At 39.7% G+C, this 27,025-nt stretch overlaps 2 protein-coding genes and 1 long non-coding RNA gene across 8 annotated transcripts; 1 reads left to right on the plus strand and 2 right to left on the minus strand.

Annotated features, from left to right (window-relative positions):
* Window positions 1–3,671: 3,671 nt before the first annotated feature.
* On the minus strand, window positions 3,672–4,404 carry LOC131251113 (uncharacterized). The gene is made up of 2 exons (XR_009173589.1): window positions 4,081–4,404; window positions 3,672–3,991 (listed from the first exon to the last, which is right to left on the minus strand). It is a non-coding gene; the product is annotated as an uncharacterized LOC131251113 (long non-coding RNA).
* Window positions 4,405–4,566: 162 nt separating this feature from the next.
* Window positions 4,567–11,232, minus strand: LOC131250566 (pentatricopeptide repeat-containing protein At2g02980, chloroplastic-like). The gene is made up of 3 exons (XM_058250854.1): window positions 11,019–11,232; window positions 7,182–8,176; window positions 4,567–5,661 (listed from the first exon to the last, which is right to left on the minus strand). The coding sequence occupies exons 1-3, from the start codon at window positions 11,230–11,232 to the stop codon at window positions 4,834–4,836; spliced, it is 2,037 nt and encodes a 678-aa protein (XP_058106837.1). The 3' UTR covers window positions 4,567–4,833.
* Window positions 11,233–12,280: 1,048 nt separating this feature from the next.
* On the plus strand, window positions 12,281–23,948 carry LOC131251111 (type I inositol polyphosphate 5-phosphatase 10-like). Of its 6 annotated transcripts, none has more exons than XM_058251625.1 (9): window positions 12,281–12,396; window positions 14,150–14,237; window positions 14,337–14,441; window positions 16,554–17,160; window positions 17,451–17,644; window positions 17,978–18,086; window positions 19,267–19,403; window positions 22,706–22,948; window positions 23,641–23,948. In XM_058251625.1, the coding sequence occupies exons 2-9, from the start codon at window positions 14,206–14,208 to the stop codon at window positions 23,645–23,647; spliced, it is 1,434 nt and encodes a 477-aa protein (XP_058107608.1). In that variant the 5' UTR covers window positions 12,281–12,396; window positions 14,150–14,205; the 3' UTR covers window positions 23,648–23,948. The 6 variants fall into 6 exon arrangements, with proteins under 6 accessions (XP_058107608.1, XP_058107611.1, XP_058107613.1 ...); XM_058251626.1 differs by lacking the exon at window positions 12,281–12,396 and adding an exon at window positions 13,527–13,879; XM_058251627.1 differs by lacking the exon at window positions 12,281–12,396 and adding an exon at window positions 13,527–13,874.
* Window positions 23,949–27,025: the final 3,077 nt, after the last annotated feature.

The raw sequence follows: 27,025 nt of genomic DNA on the forward strand, positions 1-27,025 counted from the left end.
CATTTAGGTATCGTACCATACCTTTCGAATTGTTGATTTGTGAGATAAACGGGTGACACCTAAATTTAGATCAAGGGACACTGGTAAGGAGTCGCTATGTGCGGCAACGAACCATGTATCCGGTTAAGGACTTGTGATATAATGTCGGTATCCTAGCTTCGCCAACCTGCTGTATGAACTGAAACTAATAATCACTTGGCTAATCATGCATTAAAACAAGATGTTGCGATTTGGCGTTGGAGTCGCTTGTGAGAGAGTGTTTGGTCATTTGCGAAATAGGCGTAGAAGTCACTTGTGAGGGGGTGTTGGATTGTGAGAAGCATGCATCATTTCATAATCGCATTAATATACTTACAAAATAGATTAGGAAAATGTTTGTTTATTATGCAATCATTACTTGCGCTTTGTTGTGTTGGTAACATGTATAACTTGTTTAATAATTATGCATTAAAGATAATATGATTGAGTATATAATATATATTAATATGTATTTGCTGTGAACCTGCTAATCACTAAAATGTCCCAAGTAACAATCTTAGAGATATTTCTTCACTAAATTAGCATTTGACACCTTCTATTTGACATATGTAGATAACTCAACAATAGGATCATTCGGTGGTGTGCTCGAGGCGCCCAGTAGATCTCTAGGTTCTTCCCACTTGGTAGTTGTTTTTTTGTTCCTATTGTAATTATTGTGGTTTGTATAATTCTCATTTGGGCGAACACCATATTTTAATTATATTTTTATTGTCGGCCCCATATTTATTTATTTTTGTTATCTCTACCTTGCTTTGAATTCGTTAATTTAAATTGCGCTACTCTGATTGCTCGTGTGTGGAACTGATGTGAATCTGAACGAAACTACATATGTATTTTCATTTGGTTAACACCTAGAAACTCGAGATCGGAGTATATATACTCGGGTGCCGATTTTCGAAGTGTTACAGGTATGGATATAACACATATATCATGGAGGACCCCACACAATTGGTGACGGTAGCACAGCCCAAGATTATATAACTCTAATTTATTCAGTTTTGCCCCCTTTTTTTTTCTAAGATGGCATCACCACTGTATATTTTGAAAATTTATCATCCAACGGCTCACACTAAGACACAACTCGACCGTATGCTATGGTTCTATGCGCTCGATCTCATAGTACCATTTCCCTATATATATATATGGGAAATGGTACTATGAGGTCCACCTCAGGGGAACTTCCCATGAGGTTGAGTTGTGTGGGCCCCATATTGATGTGTGTCGGACATCAACGCCATGCATTTGATAGGTCCCCTTTGGGTTATGGGATATCTCAAAAATAATCTATATACAAAACTCAGGTGGGCCATACCATCTAAATCCATGTGAAGACATGCCTAAAACGTATAAAAGCATTTGGTGCAGTCCACATGAGTTTTGGATGTGGCTGAAACTTGGTTTGACCTCTCATCCAAGTGGGACACACACAATTGATGGGCTGGATTTGTGAACCACATCCCAGTGAGCCCAATAACTGATTATGAATGTTTTAATGGGAGGATAACCCCTCTCAAATGTTGTATGTGGTGTGGCCCACCCAAGTCATGGTTTGACTTAATTTTTAAGCTCGTGACCCACCATGGAATCGTGCATCTGACTGATGGGGTAGTGTTCGACACACATCACAGTGGGGCCCACACAACTCGACCTCATAGTACCATTTCCATATATATATATATAAATAAATATATATATATATATATATATATATATATATATATAGAGAGAGAGAGAGAGAGAGAGAGAGAGAGAGAGATAGATGTACATGAGTCAAGCCGAGCAGAGCTTTGCCCAACTTGTGCTCGACTCGCATTGCTCAAGTCCTACCTCGTGCTCAGCTCGGCTCGGCTCGGCAGCAGCTCGTGCTCGGCTCGTCCGAGTTTGAGCCAAGTTTGAGCAGATTTTGAGCCGAGTTTGAGCAGAGAGGGAGGAGGAGGAGGAAGATGGGCCATGTGTCAGTGCAGCCGTGCAGGTAAGGAAGGATGAGGGAGAGAGTAAAGAGAGAGGGGAATTCGGTGTTTGGAAAACATCATCAGGAGCTTACGGATGGTCATGATGCGGGATTGCTCAAGCACATCCATGATTGAATTCTCTTCCTAGAGAAGATCTTCCATTAAGTCAGTGAAACCGCGCTAGATCTTGCAATCGGTACCGCGGTAGAGCTGGAGGGAGGGATGTCGTTGTGATGGAGCGGGCCACCTTGCGGCCATGGGGGAAGCCGAGCTCGCGGTGGAGCTTTCTGGCTTCATCGAGAAGGAGAATGTGGTCGGGCTGGTTGAAGAGGAAGGATTTCATCCCAGTGATGAACCAGAAGAGTGTGTCGCGCTGAACAATCCTCTCAAAGGCTTAGATGCGTTGGGATTCGTGTTGGACGAGCTTGGTGCGTGGAGAGTCCTTTTCAAAAAGGTGGGGTAGTTTTTTTTTTTTTTTGAAGGGTATATATATACCCTGTACCGAGTCAAGTCGAGCCAAGTTTGAGCATTATTTGAGTTGAGCTAAGTCAAGCTGGGGCAAGATTGAACTCGGCTCGAACTCATTTCGAGCTCCAAAAATCAACTCAACTCGATTCGAACTCAACTTCGATTAGAGTCGAGTCGAACTTTTTTGAGCCGAGTCGAGCAAGTTGCCGAGCTTTTGCTGCTCGTGTACGGCTAGCTCTCTCTCTCTCTCTCTCTCTCTCTCTCTCTCTCTATATATATATATATATATATATATATATATATATATATATATATATATATTTTTTGAAATATCATTTTAAGGCACCATCCCATAAAATGCTCAAGTGGACCATACCCCCGAAGGGATTGAAAGCTTACCATCCAAAACTTCCGTTGGAAGAGGGAGTATTTATGTGTTTCCTTCCAACAGGTCTATATGACCTTATGAACAGGTTGGTTGGCAACTAAATATCATATCAGGCCCTGGAAGTTTTCAACGATAGGAATTCAATCCCCACTGCTTAATGTGGTGCAGTCCACTTGAGCCTTCAATCTGCCTCTTTTTTAGGTTCATACATTAAAATGATCTTTCAAAATAGGTGAACGGAGTGGATAAAACATATACATCATAGTGGGCCCACAGATCCTCTGACTGGACCACCAGTCTCTAGCTAGGTCCCGGTGAGGGTTGTACACAATCCCCGCCCCGCCCCGCCCATTGCGACTAGTAGCTGTACCTAACAAGAAAGACGCCAGTATCCAAACCAGTTGTCAGCCGTTGCTACTCTCCAACCACCAATCATCCACCGACCCATATTTTCAAATATATGATTCCCGCCACTGATTTTTATTTTTTATTTTTTATTTTAAGGGTATTAATTTACAACCAAATAAATCCTTTCTTACATATTTAATACTCAAAAAACAAAAAAACAAAAACAAAAACAAAAACAAAAACCTCCAATTAGTACAATTGCATCTAAACTACGAGAAACACAGGACTCCAACTCGGCAAAACTCAGAAAATAAATAAATAAATAACTCAGCAAACTCAGAAATCTCTAAACTCAACAACACCCGAAGGAAACTCCGGCGGATGCTCATCTGAGAAACAAAAATACAATGACTCATTAGTCATTAGGACAGTGGATGATGCGCCCCCCCCCCCCCCCAATAAAATGCAATAAGACATGTTAATGAACATTTCAAATACTCGTACCCCTAAGATATGGGCTTTTAACGAGTGAATTGGGAGGTTACTGATGTGAATCATCAGTACTTTTTGGAAGCGAAATCGATACATTTTCAGGCAGTACTTCAAACCTTGCTACGGCGCTCAGCTTTCTTCTGACACCCAAGCGATAGCATTTCTAGAGTTGCATTCTGCAATGAGGGTCCCTGAAAAGCAATCCTTGAACCTGCTCTAATTGCAAGAATTTTCACATGACTCAGCATCTCCAAATGCAGCTGTAACTGAGAAAACTGCTTTACCTTGGCAACTGTAGATTACCCTGTCAGTACAATAATTTCCCGCTGCGTGTCAGCTAGCACTTAACATGTCATTACAGATCTTAGATAATAGCATTTGTGAAGGTAGCACCTGTTTTGCAGTCAGGACCATCCATCTGGCAGTTCAGACTATGAGCAACCCGTGGCCCAGAAATCAAGTGGGTCCACTTATCAAGCGTTCATGGCCACTCATATGTATGGCCTTCCATTGCACGAACCTTCTACCCAGGTGTAGCTCCTGCTCTGAATCACACCTCATACTCATGCTCATGCTCCAGCTTCCAAGCTGTCTAACATTTTGAAAAACAAATGCTTCACTCCTGCACCTGAATCTACTGCTTCCCTTCATGCTTCATGCAACTATAGTGTGATGGATTACCTGATGGAAGCACTGGATCGATTTTTGGGCCATGAAATGTCCTTTCAAATGTCTGCAGCAAAGACCTCCGTGCATTTCATACACGCATGTCCTGTTCAAGGTATTACGAATGGTATTGGCAGGCGTATTGGCCAGCAAAACCAATACAGCCCCAAAACAGCCTCTCTGTTTTTTTTTTTTTGGATAAATTCTCAAGAATTATTGGTAAAATTCTCCATAAAAGTGAGGATTCCGAATGTGTACTCTTTTTTTCTTTTTCTTTTTTTTGGTTTTGGACATGTGTTTGATGCCATTCTTTGATATGAATGCTGTCTGTCAGCGATTCTTTGACAAGCCCACCTGATGAATGTCTAAAATATGCCTGCAGCAAAGAACTACCTTCACTTCAACATGCAAGTCCCGTTTGTGTAAGGCTGTACATCGTGAAGCCTGTAAAAAACATGCAACCTCTTGTAGGATTGAAAGTCACCAGTAATCTTTACAAGAACACCCTCCGTTGATAAACCGATGGAACCGAACTCGGTCCCTAACAATAATCTCCCGGCCGTACACTTTGCTGATGATCTTGGTCACCTCATGGCAATCGCCACAGACCCTCAAGTTCTTAACCACCCGAATCACCACAGGTGCCTTTGTCTTCAACATCCCATAAGCAATGGCCAACCTCTCACTGTGCTCGAAAAGGGCACTCTCTTTCTCCTCTTCACCCACATCATGCAAAACTGTTGATGTCCATGGCTCATGCCCCACAAGGCGGACCTGCTCAGATATGTCCATCAACACTTCCCTTATGTCCTTTGCTTCTGGGTGCGACTCATCACCCATCACAAACTCATGCACAAAGCCATCCACCTCAATCGAGCTACAACCAGGCATGGCCTTAATGCCATTCTCCTTCATTTTCTTCCTCACATAGCTAACCTTCTCCCACTGTCGATTTGATGCATACAAGTTTGAGAGGAGCACATAATTCTCAGCATTGAGCGGCTCTAGTTCGAGTAATCGCTCAGCAATTCTCTCTCCTTTGTCCAGCATCCAATTGTTCTTGCACCCCACAAGTAGAGTCCTCCAAATAATAGAATTCGGCAAAATAGGCATGGTTTCAACAAATTCATATGCCTCTTCTACTTGTCCACCATGGCAGAGTAAATCTACCATGCACCCATAGTGCTCCATTGATGGCTTGACCCCGTACTCAAGCATGCATGACCAAAATCGCAGCCCTTCATATACTAATCCGCTATGGGCACAAGCGGACAAAACACCTATGAAGGTCACCTGGTTAGGCTTTACCTGCAAAATAATTGCAGATCGACTTGAGAGAAATTAGCAAAAATAGAGGGTATATTAGAGAAATTGACTGCAAATTGATGGAGCCATTATAGCAACTGCCAAAAAGAAAAGAAAAAAAAAAAGAACATGAAATATTTGAATTTGAATTGAAGGGGAACTCTTGACTTCAGGAATCCAAGAGCCAAAGGGTCAATTGGCCGACAATGATTTCTGTATTCAATCAGATGTAGTTCGAATATAACTCATCCATTGAGGATGTTGGGTGCATATCAGATAAGGTAGAATCTGCCTTTTTCATGATAGAATATGATTCTAATCGTGGTAGTGTACTTCAAGTAGAAAATGTTTTATATCATGAAGAGCAGCAGAATTTTTCCTTATTCACCACTTTACCAGCACTGCCAAACCCAATGCTGTTTGGCTCTGTGTAAATGACGATTTATGGAATCCATATCTATAACTCAAGCTGTTTCCATCCACGGAAACTCCAGGAAAACATGATCTGTTTCTCATAGTTAGCAAAGTGACAAACAGCAGGAAAAAAAAAAAGGAATGGGAAATGCATGCATTTAATTCGTTTTTTTTTTTTTTTTAATCATTAGAAAGACAGTAAAAAAGTCAGTCAAAGAAATGGAAATCCCAAAAATATCAGTGAATGAAAAGTTCGGGTTTACTACAGTTGATACGAAAAAACAGAGTGAAAAAAGAAGAAGAAGAAGAAGAAGAAGAAGAAGAAGGTTACATGTGCACATATATTCATGGATATATTGTATACGGATAAGCTTAAAATACAACACTACTAATAAAATAGGTAGATTTCTATATCCATGAGAAACAATATGCATAGATAACCAAATGATGGGTTAATACCATTCTTCGCCTCTCTCAAATCCTTCATTTTCAAGTATACATATAAATGATCCTTCCTGCATTGAGCTGAATGGAGGGAGTTCATGACACTGACTTGAAATAGCAAGTGACCTCAACACGCAAGCAGGCAAATTGAACAGAAAGATCATTTCGGCCACTTGCATTCCATCTGATGCAAATATAGCCCTTTCAAACACACCCTTAGGTATCTATAATTGTTGCAAAAGAGCAAAAGCTTTCCTTATATTATTGGGAGGTAAATGTATCTGCTGATATGTAGCACATGAACAGATCAGCAGTATACTATCTACAGCCTAGTGTATCATGAAACTCAACATTCTTTCTCCCCCTTTCAGAAGTGACAATTAGCCCATCACAAGTGAATCATTTGTCACTCTGCGACCAAGGCATGAGCTAAAAGGCCAAACAACCCAAGAAAAGGGACTCTTGAAGGCCCACTCAACAAAAAGAAAAAGACAAACAAACATCCTACAATTAAAGAACCACAATGTCAGAGAGGTCCATCAAAGAACATCCTCGAACCTCCTGCATAAGAAACGCCCAATCCATTATGAATTAGACCCTATTGAATGCAGACACTTTTTGGAATTAGACAAGATTCCAAATAAATTAAGATCATATCAAATTACCTTGGCCTGTCCCATCCTATAGAAAACCTCTAGTGTATCCTCAGCAAGCCCATGAATAGCCAATCCAACAATCATCGAGCTCCAAGCTTGTGTATCTCTATTGGGCATTTCATCAAACACCTCCACCGCTCTTTCGATACACCCACACTTTGCATACATATTGACAAGCGCAGTACTAAGCTCAAGATCAAGCTTAATCCTACTCCTGTCAATAAATGCATGGATCCAACTCCCCAAATCCAGTGCACCCGCCTTTGCACAAGCTGAAATGATACTAACCATCATAACCTCATCCGGGCAAATCCCCACCTTTTGCATCTCCCTAAACAAGCCGAAAGCCTCATTAACCAACCCAACCCTTGCATACCCACTAATCATCGCACTCCAGGCGATCAAATTCCTCTCAGAAATTTCATCGAACACCCCACGTGCACACCCAATCTCTTCACATTTCGCATAGAAATTCAACAGCCCAGTCTGCACGAATGGGCTCGAGTCAAGCCCGTGGCGAAAAACATGAGAATGTATTTGCAGGCCTTCTTCAAAAGCCGAAACGACAGCGCAGGCCTTCAGGACAAAGGCAAACGTGAAGCTGTTCGGATAGGCAAAACCCAATTCAAGCATTTCTTTGTAGAGAGAGATGGGTTCCTTGGAGGGTTTTTCGACTTGGGTCAATCCCCGAATCATGGAATTCCAAGAGAATACGTTGGGATTCGGGATTTGGGCGAATACCTGGCGAGCATAGGCAAGGTCGCCGGAAGGGGAGAGAGCACAGAAGGCGAGGATTTTGGTGAGGGCGTAAGATTTAGGGGAGAAGGGTAGGGCGCACGTTAGTAAATGGGCGTGGATTTGCCGCAGGATTTTCATGTTTGGGCATTTTTGAAGGAGGGATTGGATGCGCTCTTCCAGCTCTGTTCTCTCAGGTAGTTCTTTTTCGCGGGAGGAAGTGATAGATGTTTGTTTGCCACCATTTATAAATATTTCAAATTCCTCACCTATGGTAGTTTACCACCATTTTCAACCGTACGCATGGCATAGTCATAGAACAATCCAGACCGTCTAAATCGCGGATCTGATTATGGATGGAGCATGATTTAAAAAATACATCGATAATATCATGGAAGCCATCTGCTTTTGGGTTTTGAATTTGGACGACCTACTATTTTAAACATCCATTTGATAGCCATCAACTGGATGGCTAGGATTTCAGGATCTCGTGATTTAAGAGAAATGCCACATCCACAATCTGGTCTACAGTTTCGATGGTCTGGATGTTGTGTACATGAACGGTACATGTGAGGAAGACAAGGCACCACCACTTCCAAATGTTGATGGCCCACCTGATAATTGACTTGAAAGATGGTCAATCATCGATCAGAACCGTCCATTCATCGTACCACAAAGACTAGGCCATGGTTCACGATCAGTTTGATTGAAGATCCTAAATCATAAACAGATGATTGCCATCATCTAACCAATTTGCTTCTTTGGAGCCATAAGCAATCCATGGTGGGACATGCAGAATAGGGACGTGCATCAGGGGCGCGGCTTCCTGGATCCACCAAGGTGGGTGGATCTTTTCACTGTAGGGCCCACTGTGATGTATGTGACTTACATCCACGCTGACCATACATTTTAAAAGCTCATTTTAGGGTATGATCCAAAAAATAAAGCATATCCAAATCTCATGTGGACCACACTACAGGAAACAGTGGTGATTGACCATTAAAAAATTGTGGGCCACAAAAGTTTTGGATCGAGCTGATATTTTTGTGGTGCCTTCATCCAGGCCTTTTTTAACCTTATCAATAGGTTGAAAGGCAAATAAACATTCCAGTGGTCCCCAAAAAGTTTTTAAATTCTGGATATTCAATCACCACTGTTTCTTATGGTGTGGTCCACATGAGAATTCGATCTGCTTCATTTTTGGTATCATGACCTAAAATGATCTGTGAAAATTAATGGACGGTGTAGATGTAAGTAACATATATCAAGGTGGGCGCTAGAGTCAGGGATCCACCCACTTCGGAGGATCAAGCCACTCCCTTGATCAGGTGGTGATGTGTTGGGGATGTGGGGCCTATCTTGATGTATGTGTTTTATATCCACGCCGTCCGTCCATTCTACCAGCTCATTGTAGGGCATGAACCCTAAATTAAAGCAAATCCGAAGCTCAAGTGGACCACACCACAGGAAACAGTGGTGATTGCACTCTCACCGTTAAAAACTTCTGGAGGCCACAAAAGTTTTGGATCAAGCTGATATTTGTATTTTCCCTTCATCCAGGTCTGTGTGACCTAATCAACAGGTTGGATGTGGCAAATAAACATTCAGCGGCCCCAAGAAATGTTTCAACGGTGGGTGTCATTTCCTGTGGCGTGGTCCACTTGAGCTTCAGATCTGCTTCATTTTTGGTTTTAAGCCTAAAATGAACTGGCAAAACAGATGAACGGCGTGGATATATAACAAAATAATAATAATAATAATAAATACGGTGGGCCCCACAATGCCAAACACATCACCACACCACCAAATCCGGCCACTGAATAGATGTTTCAAGATGATGATTTGGTCTCTTTGGTTTCTAATTTCAATCTCTACCGTCCATTTTTTTCAGATCATCCGATCAGCCCATTTTGGCACCATGGCAGCCCATAGTAGATGAATAAATGGACGGTCCAGATCGATGAATGACTAACCCATTGCACTTTGTTCAGGTGATTTGATTCCGGCTTTTGTCTATTGCTGATCTTTTGGTTGTTGGGTAGTTTTCTACTCTTAAATGCATGAAAAGCAGGGCTTGTAATTTGGACTTGTTTGAAGCTTAACGGCAATATCAAATTCCAGTAGAGTATGGTGGATCATATGCATGCATCCATCCACCATACACCTGTCATATAAGTAGTCAATCTATACTGTCCAATGATAAAATGATCGTAGCCATCTCATCACTGACCATCAAATGGACTGTTAAAAATTGTCGTAGCGCCGATGTTCAACGAAAAAAATTGAATGGTTGTATTTACACCAAGCTCCATCCATGATGGAACCTTTGATTTGGATGGTCTGGATGGAAGCATATATATTCAATTTGTACAATGGGTGGGTGCATGAATATAGTCCACCATGGTCCACCAGGTTATGGTACAACTCCTCAGTTTGATTCTGCTTTCTGCCTCTGGTGAGAAGTGAGAAATGTACACTCATTGTTTTCATTTGTATGCATGGAATGGAGGATTTGTAATTTGGATGTGTTTGGAGGTTAGTTCAATCACTTTCTGATACGTGAAAATCTTGTTACTTCTCTCATTTCCTTCTTGTAAGATGATTGGATTTAGATTACTATACATTAAGATCTCTCTCTCTCTCTCTCTCTCTCTCTCTCTCTCTCTCTCTCTCTCTCATACTTCTAATGGTTGGATTTGAACAGGTTGGAAGAAGTTGGTCTTGTTCATGGCATTGGAACATTTTGATTTTGAGCTAGTCTTTTTTTATGTGGTTTTGGAGAGAGACTGAAAAGAAGGTACATTTCTTGTGTTTGTTGCCGCTTTTTCGAAATCACATTCATGAATTATTGATTTTTCTTATATTCGTTACTCTTACAGTTATGTAATTTGATTTGGGTCATTGCCGGATGGTTTTAGACAGAACGGCGGTGAAAGGAAGGTTCATGTCCGGTGTTCATCACAGCTTTCAAAATCAAATTCATGAATGCCATTGCTTTTGCTTCTGCTGGTTCTTATTTACAGTAATGTAATTTGATTTGGGTCATCGTCTGATTTCTAAATTTCCCTTTTGTTGTTGGTTTTAGATAGAACGATGTTAACAAGAAGGTACATTTCTGGTGTTTGTCACTGCTTTCAAAATCAAATTCACCAACATTACTGCTTTTTCTTTTGCTGATTCCTCTGATGGTTATGTGTCCGATTTCTAGAATTCCCTTCCATTGCTGGTTTTTGAGAGAATCACGGTGAAAAGAAGGTACATTTCTTTTGTTTGTTACCACTTTGAAATCAAATTCATGAACCTTATTGCTTTTTCTTCCACCCATTCCTCTTAGAGTTATATAATTTGATTTGGGTCATTGTCAGATTTCTAGAATTCTATGCAATTGCTGGTTTTAGAGAGAACCACGGTGAAAAGAAGGTACATTTCTTTTGTTCGTCACCACTCTGAAATCAAATTCATGAACCTTATTGCTTTTTCTTCCACCCATTCCTCTTAGAGTTATATAATTTGATTTGAGTCACTGTCCAATTTCTAGAATTCCATTTGATTGCTGGTTTTAGAGAGAACGACGGTGAAAAGAAGGCACATTTCATGTGTTTGTCACCACTTTGAAATCGAATTCATGAACCTTATTGCTTTTTCTTCCACCTGTTCCTCTTATAGTTATGTAATTTGATTTGGGTCATTGTCAGATTTCTATAATTCCCTTCGATTGCTGGTTCTCGAGATGAGATAACGACAGTGAAAAGTGGTGCATTTCTTGTGTTTGTCACTGCTTCGAAATCAAATTCATGAACATTATTTATTTCTTTTTCTTCCAGCCATTCCTTTTAAAGTAATGTGTTTTGGGCCATTGTCAGATTTCTAGAATCCCTTTTGTTTCCTGTTTAGAGAGAATGACCATGAAAGGAAGATAGATTTCTAGTTTCCATCCCTGCTGTCAAAATCAAATCCATGAACATTATTGTTTTTTCATCCATCAGTTCCTTTTATAGTAATGTAATTTGATTTGGGTCATTGTCCATTTTCTAGAATTCTCTTTGGTTGGTAGGTCTCTAGTTCGGAGCCATTTGATTCGGTCGACAATATGATTTGAGTCATTGTCCGATTTCTAGACATGCTTTCTCATTTCACTGAAGAAACAAAACAGCAATTTTGGAAAATGACCACTCAGAATGACAGGAAAAAAAAGAAGGCTAGATGTCTTTATTACTCTGCTTAGATTCTAATTCCTGAGGATTATATGCTTTTCCCTTCTTTCACTGTAAAGAATCAGATTTTGTCGACCATTTCTTGCTTGGTGGAAGACAACATCTCCAACTTTTTATTATTCTCCTATAAATGGGTAATTCTACATTGTGTTTCTAAAGAAGAGATTTGCCATTTCTTTATTTGGAGGTAATTGTAGTCTTTCATTCCAAACATCTTTCGAGAAAAGAAACAAAAGAAAAGGAGAAAAAGAATAGAAGGTTGTCGCACTTCTTGGGTATGTTGCTTTAAACCTTAGAGAAGTTTCAAATTTCTTTAATTCTTCTCTGAATTTTAATGGAAAATAGAGGGAGATACAGTCTTTGTAGATCATAAAAACACCTTTTTATTTTACTTGAATTCATGAAAACTCATTTATTTTTCTAAAAGAGAATTGATCACATACAACATCGAATTGGACTTTCAGATACAACGGTTTCTGTTGCGCGAACATGTCACTTAATAATATCTGAGCTGTGCAAAAGATGGATCACGTTATAAAGACCACCCGGGGTGAAAATCTGACCAATCCATGCGATAGATGATAGATGCTTCGTATCTGTACATTTGAATCAGTACATCAGTTGCCTATGAATTTCATTGGTTTAGCCTGCCTGATGAGCGGGCCATCCTGGTTTTCGTCCCAGGTGATATTCATGGTTGAACCCACCTTTTGCACGGTTCGGATGTTCAACACAAGTCACACATTTTCTGGAAAAAAAAAAAACGTTGTTCATGAAAATTCACATACTATGTGGTATGTGAATACCTCTCTCCCTAAATTGGGTCTGTGATTCTCATCAGTTCTTTGACATTTTCTCTGGTAATTTTAATACAAATAGTGAGATATAGTCTTTTTCAATAATAATGATGATGATAATAAAACATTGGTTACTCTCCCTAAATTAGGTCTGTAATTCTCATCGGTTCTTAATCTTTTTATCTGAATTTCAATGCAAAATACCAAGCTAGACTTTCTAGATCATAAAAGCACCTTATTTTACTTCAATTCAAGAAAATCCATTTATCTTTCTGAATCGGGTCTGTAATTTGCATTAGTTACGTGATCTTTTTCTCTGATTTTTAATGAAAAATAGTCTTTCGAGATCATAAACATACCTTTTTTGTACTTCAATTCTAGAAAACCCGTCTATTTTTCTGAACTGGGTCTTCTTATTGAAAGATGAACCAAGTGTTTTACCTTTCGGTGAAAACCCATTTTGATATATTCTTCAATGAGAATTGAGATCTGGAATTCTCATCGGCTCTTGCAGATTATTATTTTTTTCCTTTTAGCTAATACCCATTTTCAGGAATTCGACATTTTGACTCGTTTGCAGATAAAAGCTGTAGGAATTTTTTTTAATACTGGGTAACTAATAAAGAGGATGGTAGATGCAGTAGAGATGTCAGAACGTCTTTGTCAAAGTAGACAAAAACAAGGACAGCTTGCCAAACTGATTCAGGTCTGACTAATGAGAAACCGAAGCTTTTTAGTCCTCGTTCATCAGAAAAATCCATCCAAGAATGCTTTCATAGAGGCAAAACGGTCGAAATTCATCTCATTGGACTGAATCTCGATCCCCAGTTTGAACTACAAAGAAAAACTTTTGCAATCCATTTAAAAATACAACAGAAAAGGAGAAGAAAGAGCAAACAAGGAGAAGATTTTAGAGATTTCATCTTCCTTGGCTAGTTTTATTCTTTCATGTAAAAGTAAGGTGAATTTATATGAACTTTCTCTGTTTTTTCCTGTCCTTTCTCTCAATCTCTCTACCTTGTTTGGCTCGGAACAAAGAAATAGTTTGTGATTTTTGGAAACAAACAGGCCCTTAGAATAATTTCCTTCGAAAAATCATGAAATAGTACTAAAAGAGATAAAAGAGTGTGGCATTTCTACTGTGATTCTCGCAAATTCTACTAGGAGTAAAAATTCTTTCTTTATTCGTTAAGATTTTTCTTTTCTTCCCTTCTCATGATCTTGATTGCAGAGACACGTACTAGTCCAGGGCTCGTGAGTCTGAATTCCAACGACTTTTGATCTCCAATGTTGAATATCATTCGTACAAAGGATTTTCGGTACTATGAAATTGAATTCATTTGTTCAATTCATCATTTTCGATGATTATTTTCTGATAGGTTCTCATTCTCTTTGTGGATTCTCTTTTTCCTTACTAGGATTTTCGTTGCAACATGGAACGTAGGAGGAAAATCACCTCACAATGGGCTGAATCTCGATGGTTTTCTATGCATTGATGATCCATCAGACGTTTACATTTTGGGGTATGAACTATTTCTAAGATGTGTTTCAAATTCATGCAAATCACAATCGCCTATGGGTGTACATTCGATTGCGCATGTTCCCAGCATCACCCTCTGATCTGATGATCACAACCATTCAGATGAGGTATAATAATGTAGAGCGGGTCGCAGACAGTTTCATGGCCAAGATGGTTCAGAAAAGGCCCGGTCGATGACAGAAGTGATCCGGACCATCGGACCTTAGATCGGGCGTATCTCGCAATCCGGAATGAGTTATCTGACATAAAATATATGATTTTGGGGTAGAACGAGCTACTTTAGCCAACCAACCCGCTATGCCGGGTTGCGCAGCCCGGAATTGCGAAAAACCCCTTGATCGATGGTCGTTTCCCTGTTTTAATTTCGTTTTTACTATAAATAGTAAGTTTTAGTTTGATTATAACTCTTCATCCGTCGGGCTTTAGGAGTTGCACCCAACGTGAAAAGAGCTTAGAATAATTAGGGGAATGGTTTGGTGAAGCCAAGTAGGACACTTACTATTTTTGGCCGAAAACCTTGCGCACTAGTAGACATCACGACCGTCTATAAATAGTAACTTTACTATTTATAGTAAGTCGCGAATTCTAGGAGTTTGAGTTGTAGTTTGATTATGATTTCTTTCCCATTGCTTGATACCCTTATTTAAAGGGTTGTGAACTCGTTTTTAATTATTCATCAATCAATTTCGAATTTATTAGAATTTATTTCTATTTTCTGCTTTCTTTCCTCGTGGATTCGAGAAGTCTCTGTGAGGAGTCCAGAGAAGTTCCGTGGATTCGGAATAGTTATCCTCTTGAGGAAGACAGTGCTCGACCTCACGTCCTCCCCTGCGTCATATAAGACCATTTTAACTCTCACAATCTATTTTGCATGCCCTTAACTGTAAGGCTGTGATTATCTCTTGGATCATGTGCAATCTACAGTGGAATCCTCCTATCAATGGTCTCTGTTGATCGCAGGCGGGTCCACTTTCACCACACATATAAACTTATTTTGTAGTAAGGTACAAAGAAATTGTGCTGGCGAGAGCTCTATATGAGGATAGGGGAGGAAAGATCACAACCCTCAAATCATGATGCTGACAAATTGATGGTTAAGAGCTAAAAGAGAAGCAATAGATTGGGTGGCCAGGATCTATCAATTTGTAATACATTCAAGGCATTCCCCATCCACAGTGATGTGAATCAGATCAATGGTCCAGATAATCAAACTGTGGGGCCCACTTATAAAGATAGGGAGGATTAGGGCCCTATAATTCATGTTGTAGTTTCCAAGTGTCAAACAACCATTTACTCCAAAAGCTTAAGCTGTCAGAGTGTGGTGTATCAATGTATATTGCGGGCTAGATTTCCCGGTCCCTGGGCCGGACCTGATTTTCCTGAAACCCTGTGGGAGAATAATATATTAGCGAGGCATATTTGCTGCTCTCAAGATTCGAACATAGGACCTTCTACTCTGATACCATGTCAAATAACCATTTACTCCAAAAGCTTAAGCTGTCAACGTTTATCAAGGGAATTTATCACTTCAACACCAAGAACTAGTCATTCCTGTTTTCCTTAAAATCCACATATAAATTACAATCCATTTTTTATATTTTATTCCGTTTGCATAGTGTATCATCTCTGAGTAAGAATTCAAATCATTCTTATTTGAATTCAAATCAATGGTCTGGATCATCCAATCATGGCCCCACTTATAAGGATAGGGAGGATCAGGACCCTACAATTCCAGTTTGATTTTGTAGTTTCAAGAACTAGTCATTCCTGTTTTCCTTAATAATCCAAATATAAATTACAATCAATTTGTTATTTTTATTCAATTTGCATATTGTCTCATATCTGAGTTAGAATCAATGGTCTGGATCATCAAACCCTAAACCCCACTCATAAGGATAGGGAGGATCAGGACCCTATAATTCCAGTTTGGTTTTGTAGTTTCAAGAACTAGTCATTCCTGATTTCCTTAAAATCCACATAAATTACAATTGATTCTTTTATATTTTATTCAATTGGGATATTTGTCTCATTGTCTGAGTAAGACTTCAATCCATTCTGATGAGATTTTCTTTTTGGTGGGGTTGAATCAAGTCAGATTTCAGGAGATAGTCCCTCTCAATGCCGGGAATGTGCTCGTTATGGAAGACAACGAACCTGCAGCGAGATGGCTGTCTTTGATCAACCAAACACTCAACAAATCCCATTCCATCAAAGACCCAAACAGCTCAAACATCCCATCTAACTACACTGCCTCCTTTTCCTCCCAAGCTTCAAGCACAAGACCATTGCTCTCTAACAAGGAGTTGAAAAGATCTAGCGGTCTACAATTCTTCCACAAGCCTTCTCTCAAAACAGTCAGTCAGAATTTCAGGACAGTGGAGGGGAGGCAGCTCAAGACATGTAACTGTCCGTCTGAAGCAGGGAAGAAGCATGAGTCATGTTTCAACTGCCATCAGTCGTACATAGAGGAAGTGGACCATTCGTCAGACGATGAGGAGAATTCGGGCCGTTTCATGGCTACAGCCGATGTCGCTAGTGCTTATGCTTTGAATATGAATCAGCTGAACTACAGCCTTATAGCTAGCAAGCAGATGGTTGGGATCTTCATTACCATTTGGGTGCGGAAGGAGCTTGCTCAGTACATTGGACACTTGAGATTATTGTGCATTGGACGTGGAATCATGGGCTGTCTTGGAAACAAGGTGAGGATTTAAACTTAGCCCATTGACCTGGTGGGTCCCATTACTGGATGAGCCATCCATTCCATATCAGAAGATGCGGCCGTCCAATGGAAAGTGGACTAGTACAATCAATGCCTGGATATAATGGAGGGCAATGTTCGAATGGTTAGGATCATTCGATGGGCGATAATTTTGGGTGTCTCCCATCCGCAGTGGGGCCTATTTATAGTTCATTGGTTCATGCATTTGATCGATGGCGCATTGCATTTCATGACATTGGTTCTCTTTTTCTTTCTTTTTTTGGGATGCAGGGGTGTATTGCAGTGAGCATGTCTTTGCATCAAACAACCTTCTGCTTTGTTTGCAGTCACCTGACTTCAGGGGAGAAAGAAGGTGACGAGCTTCGGAGGAATTCGGATGTGATAGAGATACTGAAGAGCACTCAATTCCCGAATATCTGCAAGACGCCCGGCCAAAGAATCCCTGAGAGAATTCTCGAGCACGAGTGAGCATTTCTCACTCTCCATTAGCCCTTCTGTGGCTACTCTCGACGATTGTAGCATCCCCACATGCCAACATGGCACATGTGCACAACATCCAGGCCATTTTTCGTGTGGGCCATGTGTGAATTTCACAAGGACCATTGTTCGATTCCTTTAAACCATCCATTTTTTTTGGTCTGATTTCTGGTCCTACAAACAAACACAGTGAGGGCCCACACAACAAACAGCAAGGATCGTTTGTTGTTCTGCAATACAAATTCAAATCTATGGACATTATCTTTGTGGATATGATCTAAGTTTCTGTTTTGGTTTCTGGATTTCTTCGTGTTCATCAGCCGAGTAATCTGGTTAGGGGACCTGAACTACCGAATTGCGTTGAGCTACTCAGAGACCAGGAAGCTTCTTGAGGAGAATGACTGGGACACACTTCTAGAGAAGGATCAGGTAAGTAGTCTTGATTGCCATCGACGCTCGAAGGTTGTGATAATTCACAGCTTTTGGGATTTCTGCTCTCAGTAGAACTTCCAAAAATCATGAAGCAAAATTCAATATAGGGATGGAAGAGTTCTTTTTCCAAAACATTACTGAAATGGCCATTAACCAAACAAGCAGGTATTATCTGATTCTCAATGGTGCAGGTGGGGGTCCATCTTTCAGTAATCTAAGATGTTGGTTTCGTGGGCCACATCATGAGATGGTTCATGCCTCAGTATCTTCCCTGCCAGATGATCCTAGCCTTCCAATTTGCATCTCATAAATAGACAAATATAGCCAACGGACCACATTCAGGTGGGAGCTCAGCCCTGCCATTAGGGTCCTCCATGTTTGGACCACCAACATATGGGCCCCACATGTACAGTTCTGTTCAGAAGACCAAACTGATAATCCAATTTGTGGTTTTTGGGATGTCTACTTTCGATAGAAATTCCAAAAATCTTGAAGCAATACTCTCATGTAGATATGAAAGAACTCTTTCTTTCCAATGCATTCCTGAAGTGACCATGAACCAAACAAGCAGGTATTATATGATTCTCAATGGTACTGGTGGGGTCCATTTTTCGGTAATATAAGATGTTGGTCTTGTGGGCCTTATCATGAGATGGACCATGCCCCAGTATCTCTCCTGTAAGATGATCCTAGCCGTCCAATTGGTGTCTCACAGATAAACAATTATAGTCAATGGACCACATTTACGTGGGGAATCAATCCTACTGTTATGATCATCAAATGAAGGAAGTCATTGACTGAGATCATATTTGGACCACCAAAATATGGGCCCCCAAAATGGTGGAAGTAATTTTTCTCCACTCCTGAAATGGCAATGAACCAACAAGTAGTATTACATAATTCTCAATAATATGGGTGGGGTCCATCTCTAAGTGATCTAAGATGTTGGTCTTGTGGGCCCCATCATGAGATGGTCCATGTCCCAGTATCTTCCCTGCCAGATGATCTTAGCGATCTAATTGTTGTCTTGCAAGCATACAATTCTAGTCAACAGACTGCGTTTAAGTGGGTGATCGATCCTACTTATTAAGATTGTCAAATGAATGAAGTCAGTGGGGGCCCACCAAAATATGGGGCCCACTTTACAGCATTGATTGAAGATCTTTGTTTTGGATAGCTTAAGATGGAAAGAGAAGCTGGGAGAGTTTTCACAGGATGGAAAGAGGGGAAGATCTACTTTGCTCCAACGTACAAGTACTCCAACAACTCAGACTCATTTGCTGCAACAAGGAAGAAAAGGAGAACTCCAGCATGGTATGTGTGGGCCATATCCATTTTTTTCCTTTATATTGGATAGCTAATTTACTGTCCAACCAGTGGATAACTTCCAAACTATTATGTATACAACATCCAACCCGTCCAAATGATTGGGCCCACCATGAGAGTTACGTTGTGGAAAAATCAGCCTGATCCACTCATCACATGGACCATAACTATGTATTTATTATATCATATGATGTGTCCCATCTGATTAGTGGATGGGTCTGATTTTTACATAGGTGACCATCATGGATTGGCAAAACATTTGGATGGGTTGGATGTTGCACAGGTATGGTAAATTGGAAATATCTGCTGGTTTGATGGTAACCTATTTTCCTACATTTTGGACATGATGTATAGGGAATGATCACATGCAGTTGAGTTTGTGTGGGCCCATTCTATGTGTGGCTCTGACTTCCAACTATTAAGAGCATTCAAGTTGTGGGATCCATTGTGGATGGAGAATATCTTTAATATCCTAACCATCCCAATAATATCTATCGAATGATGTTTGAAAGTAAAACAGTCAGTTGTCCAAATTTGAAGGGAAAAATAAAATGGTTAATGTTATCTTTAGAGGGCAATTTTTTGCTATTCTCCATTTACAATTGGTTCATTGATTTAGACGGTCTGGATTACCAACTACTCCATTTGTACGGTTGAAAAGTCACATCATCTTTTAAATGGTGCAAAACTAATATGGGAATCTAACCCTTAAAAGTAATCACCATAGACTATCTGGGAAGAACACCCAACCTAATCAATTTTCTCTTACAAGACCCAAAATAGTGGCCAACTCAGCCAGCTTTACCATAAATTACCATCTATCACCCATTTTTCTCCTCAAGGTGACATTGCCTAAAACATTTGCACTATGAAAATGGGGACCCCAATTAGATCACAAGGGACAAAAATACAACTAGTAATTTGATCATGTGAGGCACACAAATGGCCTTAAAGGACAATCTATGACTTGACTCAAGTACATCTAGGCCACACATCTGATAATTGGGCCAATAGATTTTTGTAGGTGTTTGGTGAAAAGAAAGATGAAAACAATTACTGCGTTCTTCCTTTATGATTAACCTCGAATTCACAAGGTAGAAAAAAATCTCTAAAAGAGAAATTATTTTTAAGAATAATGAAGAAAATTTGATTAAAGTTTGTTTACAATGCCCTTTCACATAGCTTAATGTAAGACCTAACTCATAAATTCATGGCTTTCTTGAAATAGTGATAACTCAAGATTTCTCGATGACTCAAACCAGGACTTTAAGGATGACAGGACTTCTTCAATGCATAAAACACTTTAAAATATAGCAAAAATTATAACTTATTAAGAATAGTACATTTTGACTTAAAACCTAAATTAATCCTAAAATAATTACATTGTTTCCAAAACTGTTCGAGAGTCAATAGCCTTTTGTATTAGCCAGTATATAAAGCTTACAAAGCTTGTCGATCACTTTCCAATAGCATATTTAATGAAACAAATAATTAATCACAAAGTTATAACTATTAAAAGCTATGATGTATGCTAGACCCTTGGATCGAACTTTCTAGATCGATTTCTTTTGATCTTAACCATATATGTTATTGTCATTGACTTTCTCCTACATTAGGCCTCTTCACTTGAAAAAAATAATCCCATCCATGAGTTTAGAATGGTAATATTTCATGGCGATGATCCGTCTTTGTTGTGCATTTAACCTTTGACAAAATCTAATTATAAAGGACTACATGTAGAATTGAAATTTTATGCTAATGATGGGACTTTAGGAAACAATAATAGATTGCAATTATGAATTGCTTTATTTGTTGTTAAGAAGGTATAAGGGTGTTAATCTTCATAGAGCCTAACAAGATGATCATGAAAGTTTTAATCTACTTAGCCATCGGGTCAACATATTCACTGAATCATCGCTCAATTCTATCTATATATTCATCAATTAATGTTTTGAGTCCAATCAAAACTTTTCTAAGCTAACCATGAATACATTTGTTGGTCCATGCATGGATTCATCAATTAATGTGATGATGGATTTGTCAATAGACATTCTTACATTTACATAAGTCCACTCTTCTTCTTTATTAGTGGATTCCACAAGAGGCACTCTTTGATTTATATAAGCGTATACTTTTCTTCTTTAAAATCTAATTAGCCAAAAGGCATTGGCCATAAGCTGACTAATTGCAATCTCCTTCGATAATCCTGCATCATTTCTTTTATGAACATAATTCCATAGCTTCAATCAATTGTTTAATTAATTATATAATCTCCTACATTGATCACAATTTTACACACACACTTGAAACATTGTGTTGGAAGCCATCAACTTGAGAAAAGACCCGGCTTTAATCTCAACTAGCATAGCAGGCGTGTGATGGGAAGGGGGAGGGAAGACATCGCTGTCTTCTTCTGTTGTGATGAATCTCAAATCCATGAGGATCCCTGAATCCATAAGATTAATAATAATAATAATAATAATAATAATTTTTAAAATAATGAATAAAATTATGATTACTGCTTGTTTATAAAATCATTTTATATGACTTATGTAAGACCTAAATACTAAATTTGTAACTTCTAAAATTATAAAGTTTCCTAAAATAGTAAACTAAGGTCTTAACTTACTCAAACCTTTTCTCTTTATTTGAACAAGATAATCAAACTTCTTCAACACCTAAAATATTTTTAAAATTAAAAAAAAAATTTAAATAATAAATTTTCACTTAAAACTTAAAATTAACTTCTAAAATATCATTGTTGTTGACAACTATTTCAGAACCAGTGCACTTTGGCACATTGGTTAACATGATAAGCTCATCAATTGCTTTCTAGCGAAATATCATTCACACGAAATGCCAATCACAAAATCATGGCCATTGAAGCTATAATGTACGCTGAACCCTTGAATCCAACTTTCTCGCTGGATTATTTTCGATCCTAACCATCCATTCAATTGTCCTTGACTTTTTCCTACATCAATCACTTATAAAGTGAGACACACATAATGCCCATGACATGTGATTTTCATTGTGGAAACCACCCTCTGCATACTAAAAATTTCTACTTATATAAATAGTATATTGGTGGAAAAAATAAATGTCGTTGTATGAAATCCAGCATACAGTCGTCCACATGTCTTTAGTTCTATTCTCTTTCCTTTTTTCCCCTGAAAAGGCCAACACATGCTATTTGCATTACTCCACACTTCTAGCAAATGCAAATGCATAATAGCATATATGAGAGAATGAGAAGTGTATAAATGTAGTTTTTTCTATTAAAATTTCAGGTGTGATCGAATACTATGGTATGGGGATGGAATTCAACAGCTATCTTACGTCCGCGGCAACTCAAGGTTTTCCGATCATCGGCCAGTTTGTGCGGTTTTTATCATTGAAGTTGGTTTGCTTGATCAAAGATCAAATAAGGGATTGACTAGATCAAAGATGCCGGTCGAAAATGAACAGCTCACACGCCTTGATGCCCACCGGATCTTACCACTCAACAATCATTACCTGGCTTTAAAAAGCATGTAAGTAATTGGCCCATTAAAAATGGGAAATAGACCCAAAATAATAGTGATTGTAACATCCCAATCATTCATTTCATGGCCATGGAATGTGGATGTTTATAAATAAAATGATATTGGTTGTCCACATTCAACTTTTAAAAAAAAAAAAAAATCAGAAGTTGAAGTTTTTCTGATCAATGGTGGGCCCACAGAGATTTTCCAGCAACAATCAGTATCGACATCGATGCTGTGTGCTATGCTAGGCAATCCGAGCCGTATGATTTTAAATCTAAAATACTGACAATGATCAGAAACATACAGCAGAATTTTCCCTGTCAACATGTAACATCTGTAGGATATCCTACCGTAAAAAAATGTGGGCCACATCCAGATCATGATGATAACCTAGTATGAAAGTCAATATCAATGGACAGCCGATGGTGTGAGTTACTTCAATGGCGTGGCCCGCCCAATGAGTAAATCGGCCTCATTTTCTACCTGATGATTATCATGGTGTAACTAACCATTTGCTTGGATAGGATGTTCTAAAGCTGTGATATATTGGCGGGAAAAGAACGGTTGTATCATCACTTAATGGTGCAATGGATGAATCTGATCAATTCTCTTTAGCAAATGGATCAACTCAAGAACTAAAATTTCCTTTTTCTTTTTTTCTTTTTTTCTTTTTGGGGTATTCTCAAAACATTATTCAGGTACTAAAATAGCCAACAAATTACCTACATGATGGAAGATACACCGAAATCCGGTGTATACATGTGTGGACAGCTTGATGAAGGGCCCAAAACATCAGATCATGTGGGGAGCTCTATATGTAATTCTCACATCTCGAGTGCAAGATTTAGAAAATGGGTGTTTGATCATTTTACTAACATAATATTGGTAAGCTCTTTCCCCATTGAAAGATCATGCATGCTTTTGTAAGAGAAACGATATAGTGCTTTGTGGGTGCACCGTAGGATCAATTGGCCCATCCATCACAACCGTCCATTCGTACACAAAACACTGTGGGTGCACCTAGGATTAATTGGCCCATCCATCGCAACCGTCCACAAAACACTGGATTGAGTCATTTTATTTTTAGAAAAAGATTGTACCATTAACATTTGATCATAAATTATTTATTATTTATTTTATTGATTTTTTTAATGTGGGGAGAATTTGAAGATGGATCCATGGCAAAGCTTTATACGGTTAAGCTTAACACGCATCATGATGTGTGGGGCCCAGAGTGATGGATGCATGACATCCAATCTGTTCATCATGTGGAGCCGCTCATGTTCTCTTTGGAGTCTAAAAATCAGAGAGATCCAAAACTCAGGTTGCCCACACAATGTAAGATTATACCTAAAACCTCTAAAATCAGGTGGTGTGGCCTAGTTTTGATGGCCAGATTTTGGGATGTCAATTTATTCTGGTAGATCACGTCTTCTGAACGGATTGAGTGCAATATAAAAAAAATATGGTGGGCTCCACACACAATCTGGAAGATTTTTAACAATGGGCATCCCCGTCCGATCTGTTAGCTGTGGTGTAGCCCAACTGAGTATTGGATAGATCTGATTTGTAAATGCTACAGTGAAAATGAGGCAGTGCACATGATGGATGGATTGGATGTCATGAAATCATCAAAGTGGGCCCCACATACTGCATTGTAGGTTAAGTTTGACATGTTTATAGAATTTTGGGAATTTTGTAAAATAGTACCTCAATAGTACGTTATTTACATTCCAGTGCCTTTTTAAATTACTTTTTCATGAAGCCACCTCATTAATTAAATTACTATCCAATTTCCAACAGGCCCAGCCCAACGACAGCGTACCCGGCTGATGGTTATTAGCGGGCCTGAAATTCAGGGCCTTCGCCTAACACGGAACGGTGATTAAATGGGAGGTGGATTGCGTCCTGCCCTCGCGACTCTAGCCACGAATGGGATCTGTGGGGCGCCCACCGTGATTTATCTGTTTATCCACCCGGTCCATCCATTTTCTTAGGTCATTTTAACTAATGAGTTAAAAAATAAGGCAGATCCAATGCTCAAGTCGGCCACAACATTTAATGCAACTTGCATTTAATGCTTTGTGCATTTATTACTACCTAAGCTTTCTATTTGGTGGGGTTAACTTGACCGTTGGATTTGCCTTGGTGAGGTTAACCTGAGCGTTAGATTTGCCTTGGTTTTGGTCTTTTACCTTTAAAATCCAACTCAAAAATGACTCGACGTGATCCGAAACCCCACTCGTTTGTGTCATATATAAACCAGATTCGATGTATCAGAATTGAGATGACGTATAGCTAATAGACAGGCTGCAATTACAGTAGGTGCATTTAGGTTTTTCAACCCGTGGGTACCCACTGCACACAACCCGACTTGGTGCGGACTTGACCCAACTAGTATATGTAACTGGGTTGGATTCAGTTCGGATTCTTTAGAAGCGTACACGAGTTGAACCGGGTCGAGCTTGGCACAGCTCGACTCAGCTTGGCCTCTTGCTCACCCCAGCTCGAACTCGGCTCAGCTCAGTCCTCGAGTTCGGCTTGGCTCGGTCAGTAACTTAGGCCAATTCAAGCCAAGATCAAGCCGAGTTAGCCTGTACAACATTTTCACAAACACATGGCCCACACCTTCAAAATCTCACTAAATGTAAACACAACAACAGCAGTTTTACAGGTATTTCATCAAACACCTTGTAAATAAAAATAAAAATAAAAAGGATATTTGTTTCATATACCTATCTTCCTTGCCACCGGCCACACTTCGTTGAGTCATTTCATTAAACACTTGGTGAGCAACATCAACATCAAGGTAACCGAGTCACTGAACTGGTTCGATCCGAGTTAGGTAGGATCTGAGCCGAGTCGAGTTCAGGTAAGCCAGAACTCGGTTTGAATTTTTTTCGAGCTCAAAAAATCAGCTCAACTTGGCTCAAACTCAGTTTCAAACCGAGTTGAATCAAGCTTTTTTCAAGTCAAGTCAAGCGAGCTAATCAAGCTAACTCGGTTCGTGTACGGCCCTTCTCCGGATTAGTCCAGGCTAGAATCGATTTCGATCGGGTCAGGCATGCGTAACTCGGTGTGGTCGGGTTCGGGTCAGGTATATTCCAGGACCGGATCCAGTCGGATCATTCCTAACGCGGTCCGACTCACTCGATGCCCAGCTGTCACGCAATCCGATTACATTACCTTGACCTGGGTCAGGTATGCGTTTGCCACTATTTTTTTTTCGGTAGTGTTGATCTCCCACCGCACGCTTCGCATGCATGAAGGTAATCCGGACTGTTCAAATTGTCTGACAATCACACTAGCCCGATTATCTTAACCATCCGATTGCCCATTGCGTTGATTTTGGACCTCTGACCGGTTTAGTTTTGGCCGTCCATTTGTTAGCACCAAATGGATGGTTAGGATCGCTCGATTCAGTGATTATCACAAAGTCGTTTTTGAGAAATAAATAATAATAATAATAATAAAAGAGGTGCCCAGATACACTTCCATAGGTTCGCATGGATGGTGGGGCCCACTGTGCCTTTTACCTAATTGATTAACGGCCTATGTTAAACTTGGATCCCACCCACATTGATTGTTCGATGATGATTTGAAATACATGTATTCCAAGCGTATAATTTGTATGTGCATGAGTATGGAGCAGTACACTCTGCCAGAGTATAAATATCTATTTCAACCTGCACGTGTGGGCTTTAGCACATGCTTCATTAACTTCACCTTTCACCTGCACATGGGATTTTTGCTAACCCACATGCACCTCGACCCAAAGCCCGTCTATTTAGGGCCACCTGCACCTGTAGGACATCTTACAATGGATCAGATGGGCCCCACCATGTAGATGATCTGGCCCATTAATCAAGGCAGCCCACTTATCCACGGTTCAAATCTGTCCATGGAATGTCGACCATTAGCTATTCTTTAAGAGAACCCTGCATGTTTTCTTGCATGTGTGACCAACACCTAGAGCGTGGGGCCCACCTGATGGACCGCTCAGGTGCACCACAAAAGAGAAAAATATGGATTCCTATGGTAGAGCTGGAAGAACCGTAGGCAGTGGATCGATACATCAGGACC

The sequence above is a fragment of the Magnolia sinica genome, chromosome 7 (genome assembly GCF_029962835.1).
Source record: "Magnolia sinica isolate HGM2019 chromosome 7, MsV1, whole genome shotgun sequence".
Classification (NCBI taxonomy): domain Eukaryota; kingdom Viridiplantae; phylum Streptophyta; class Magnoliopsida; order Magnoliales; family Magnoliaceae; genus Magnolia; species Magnolia sinica.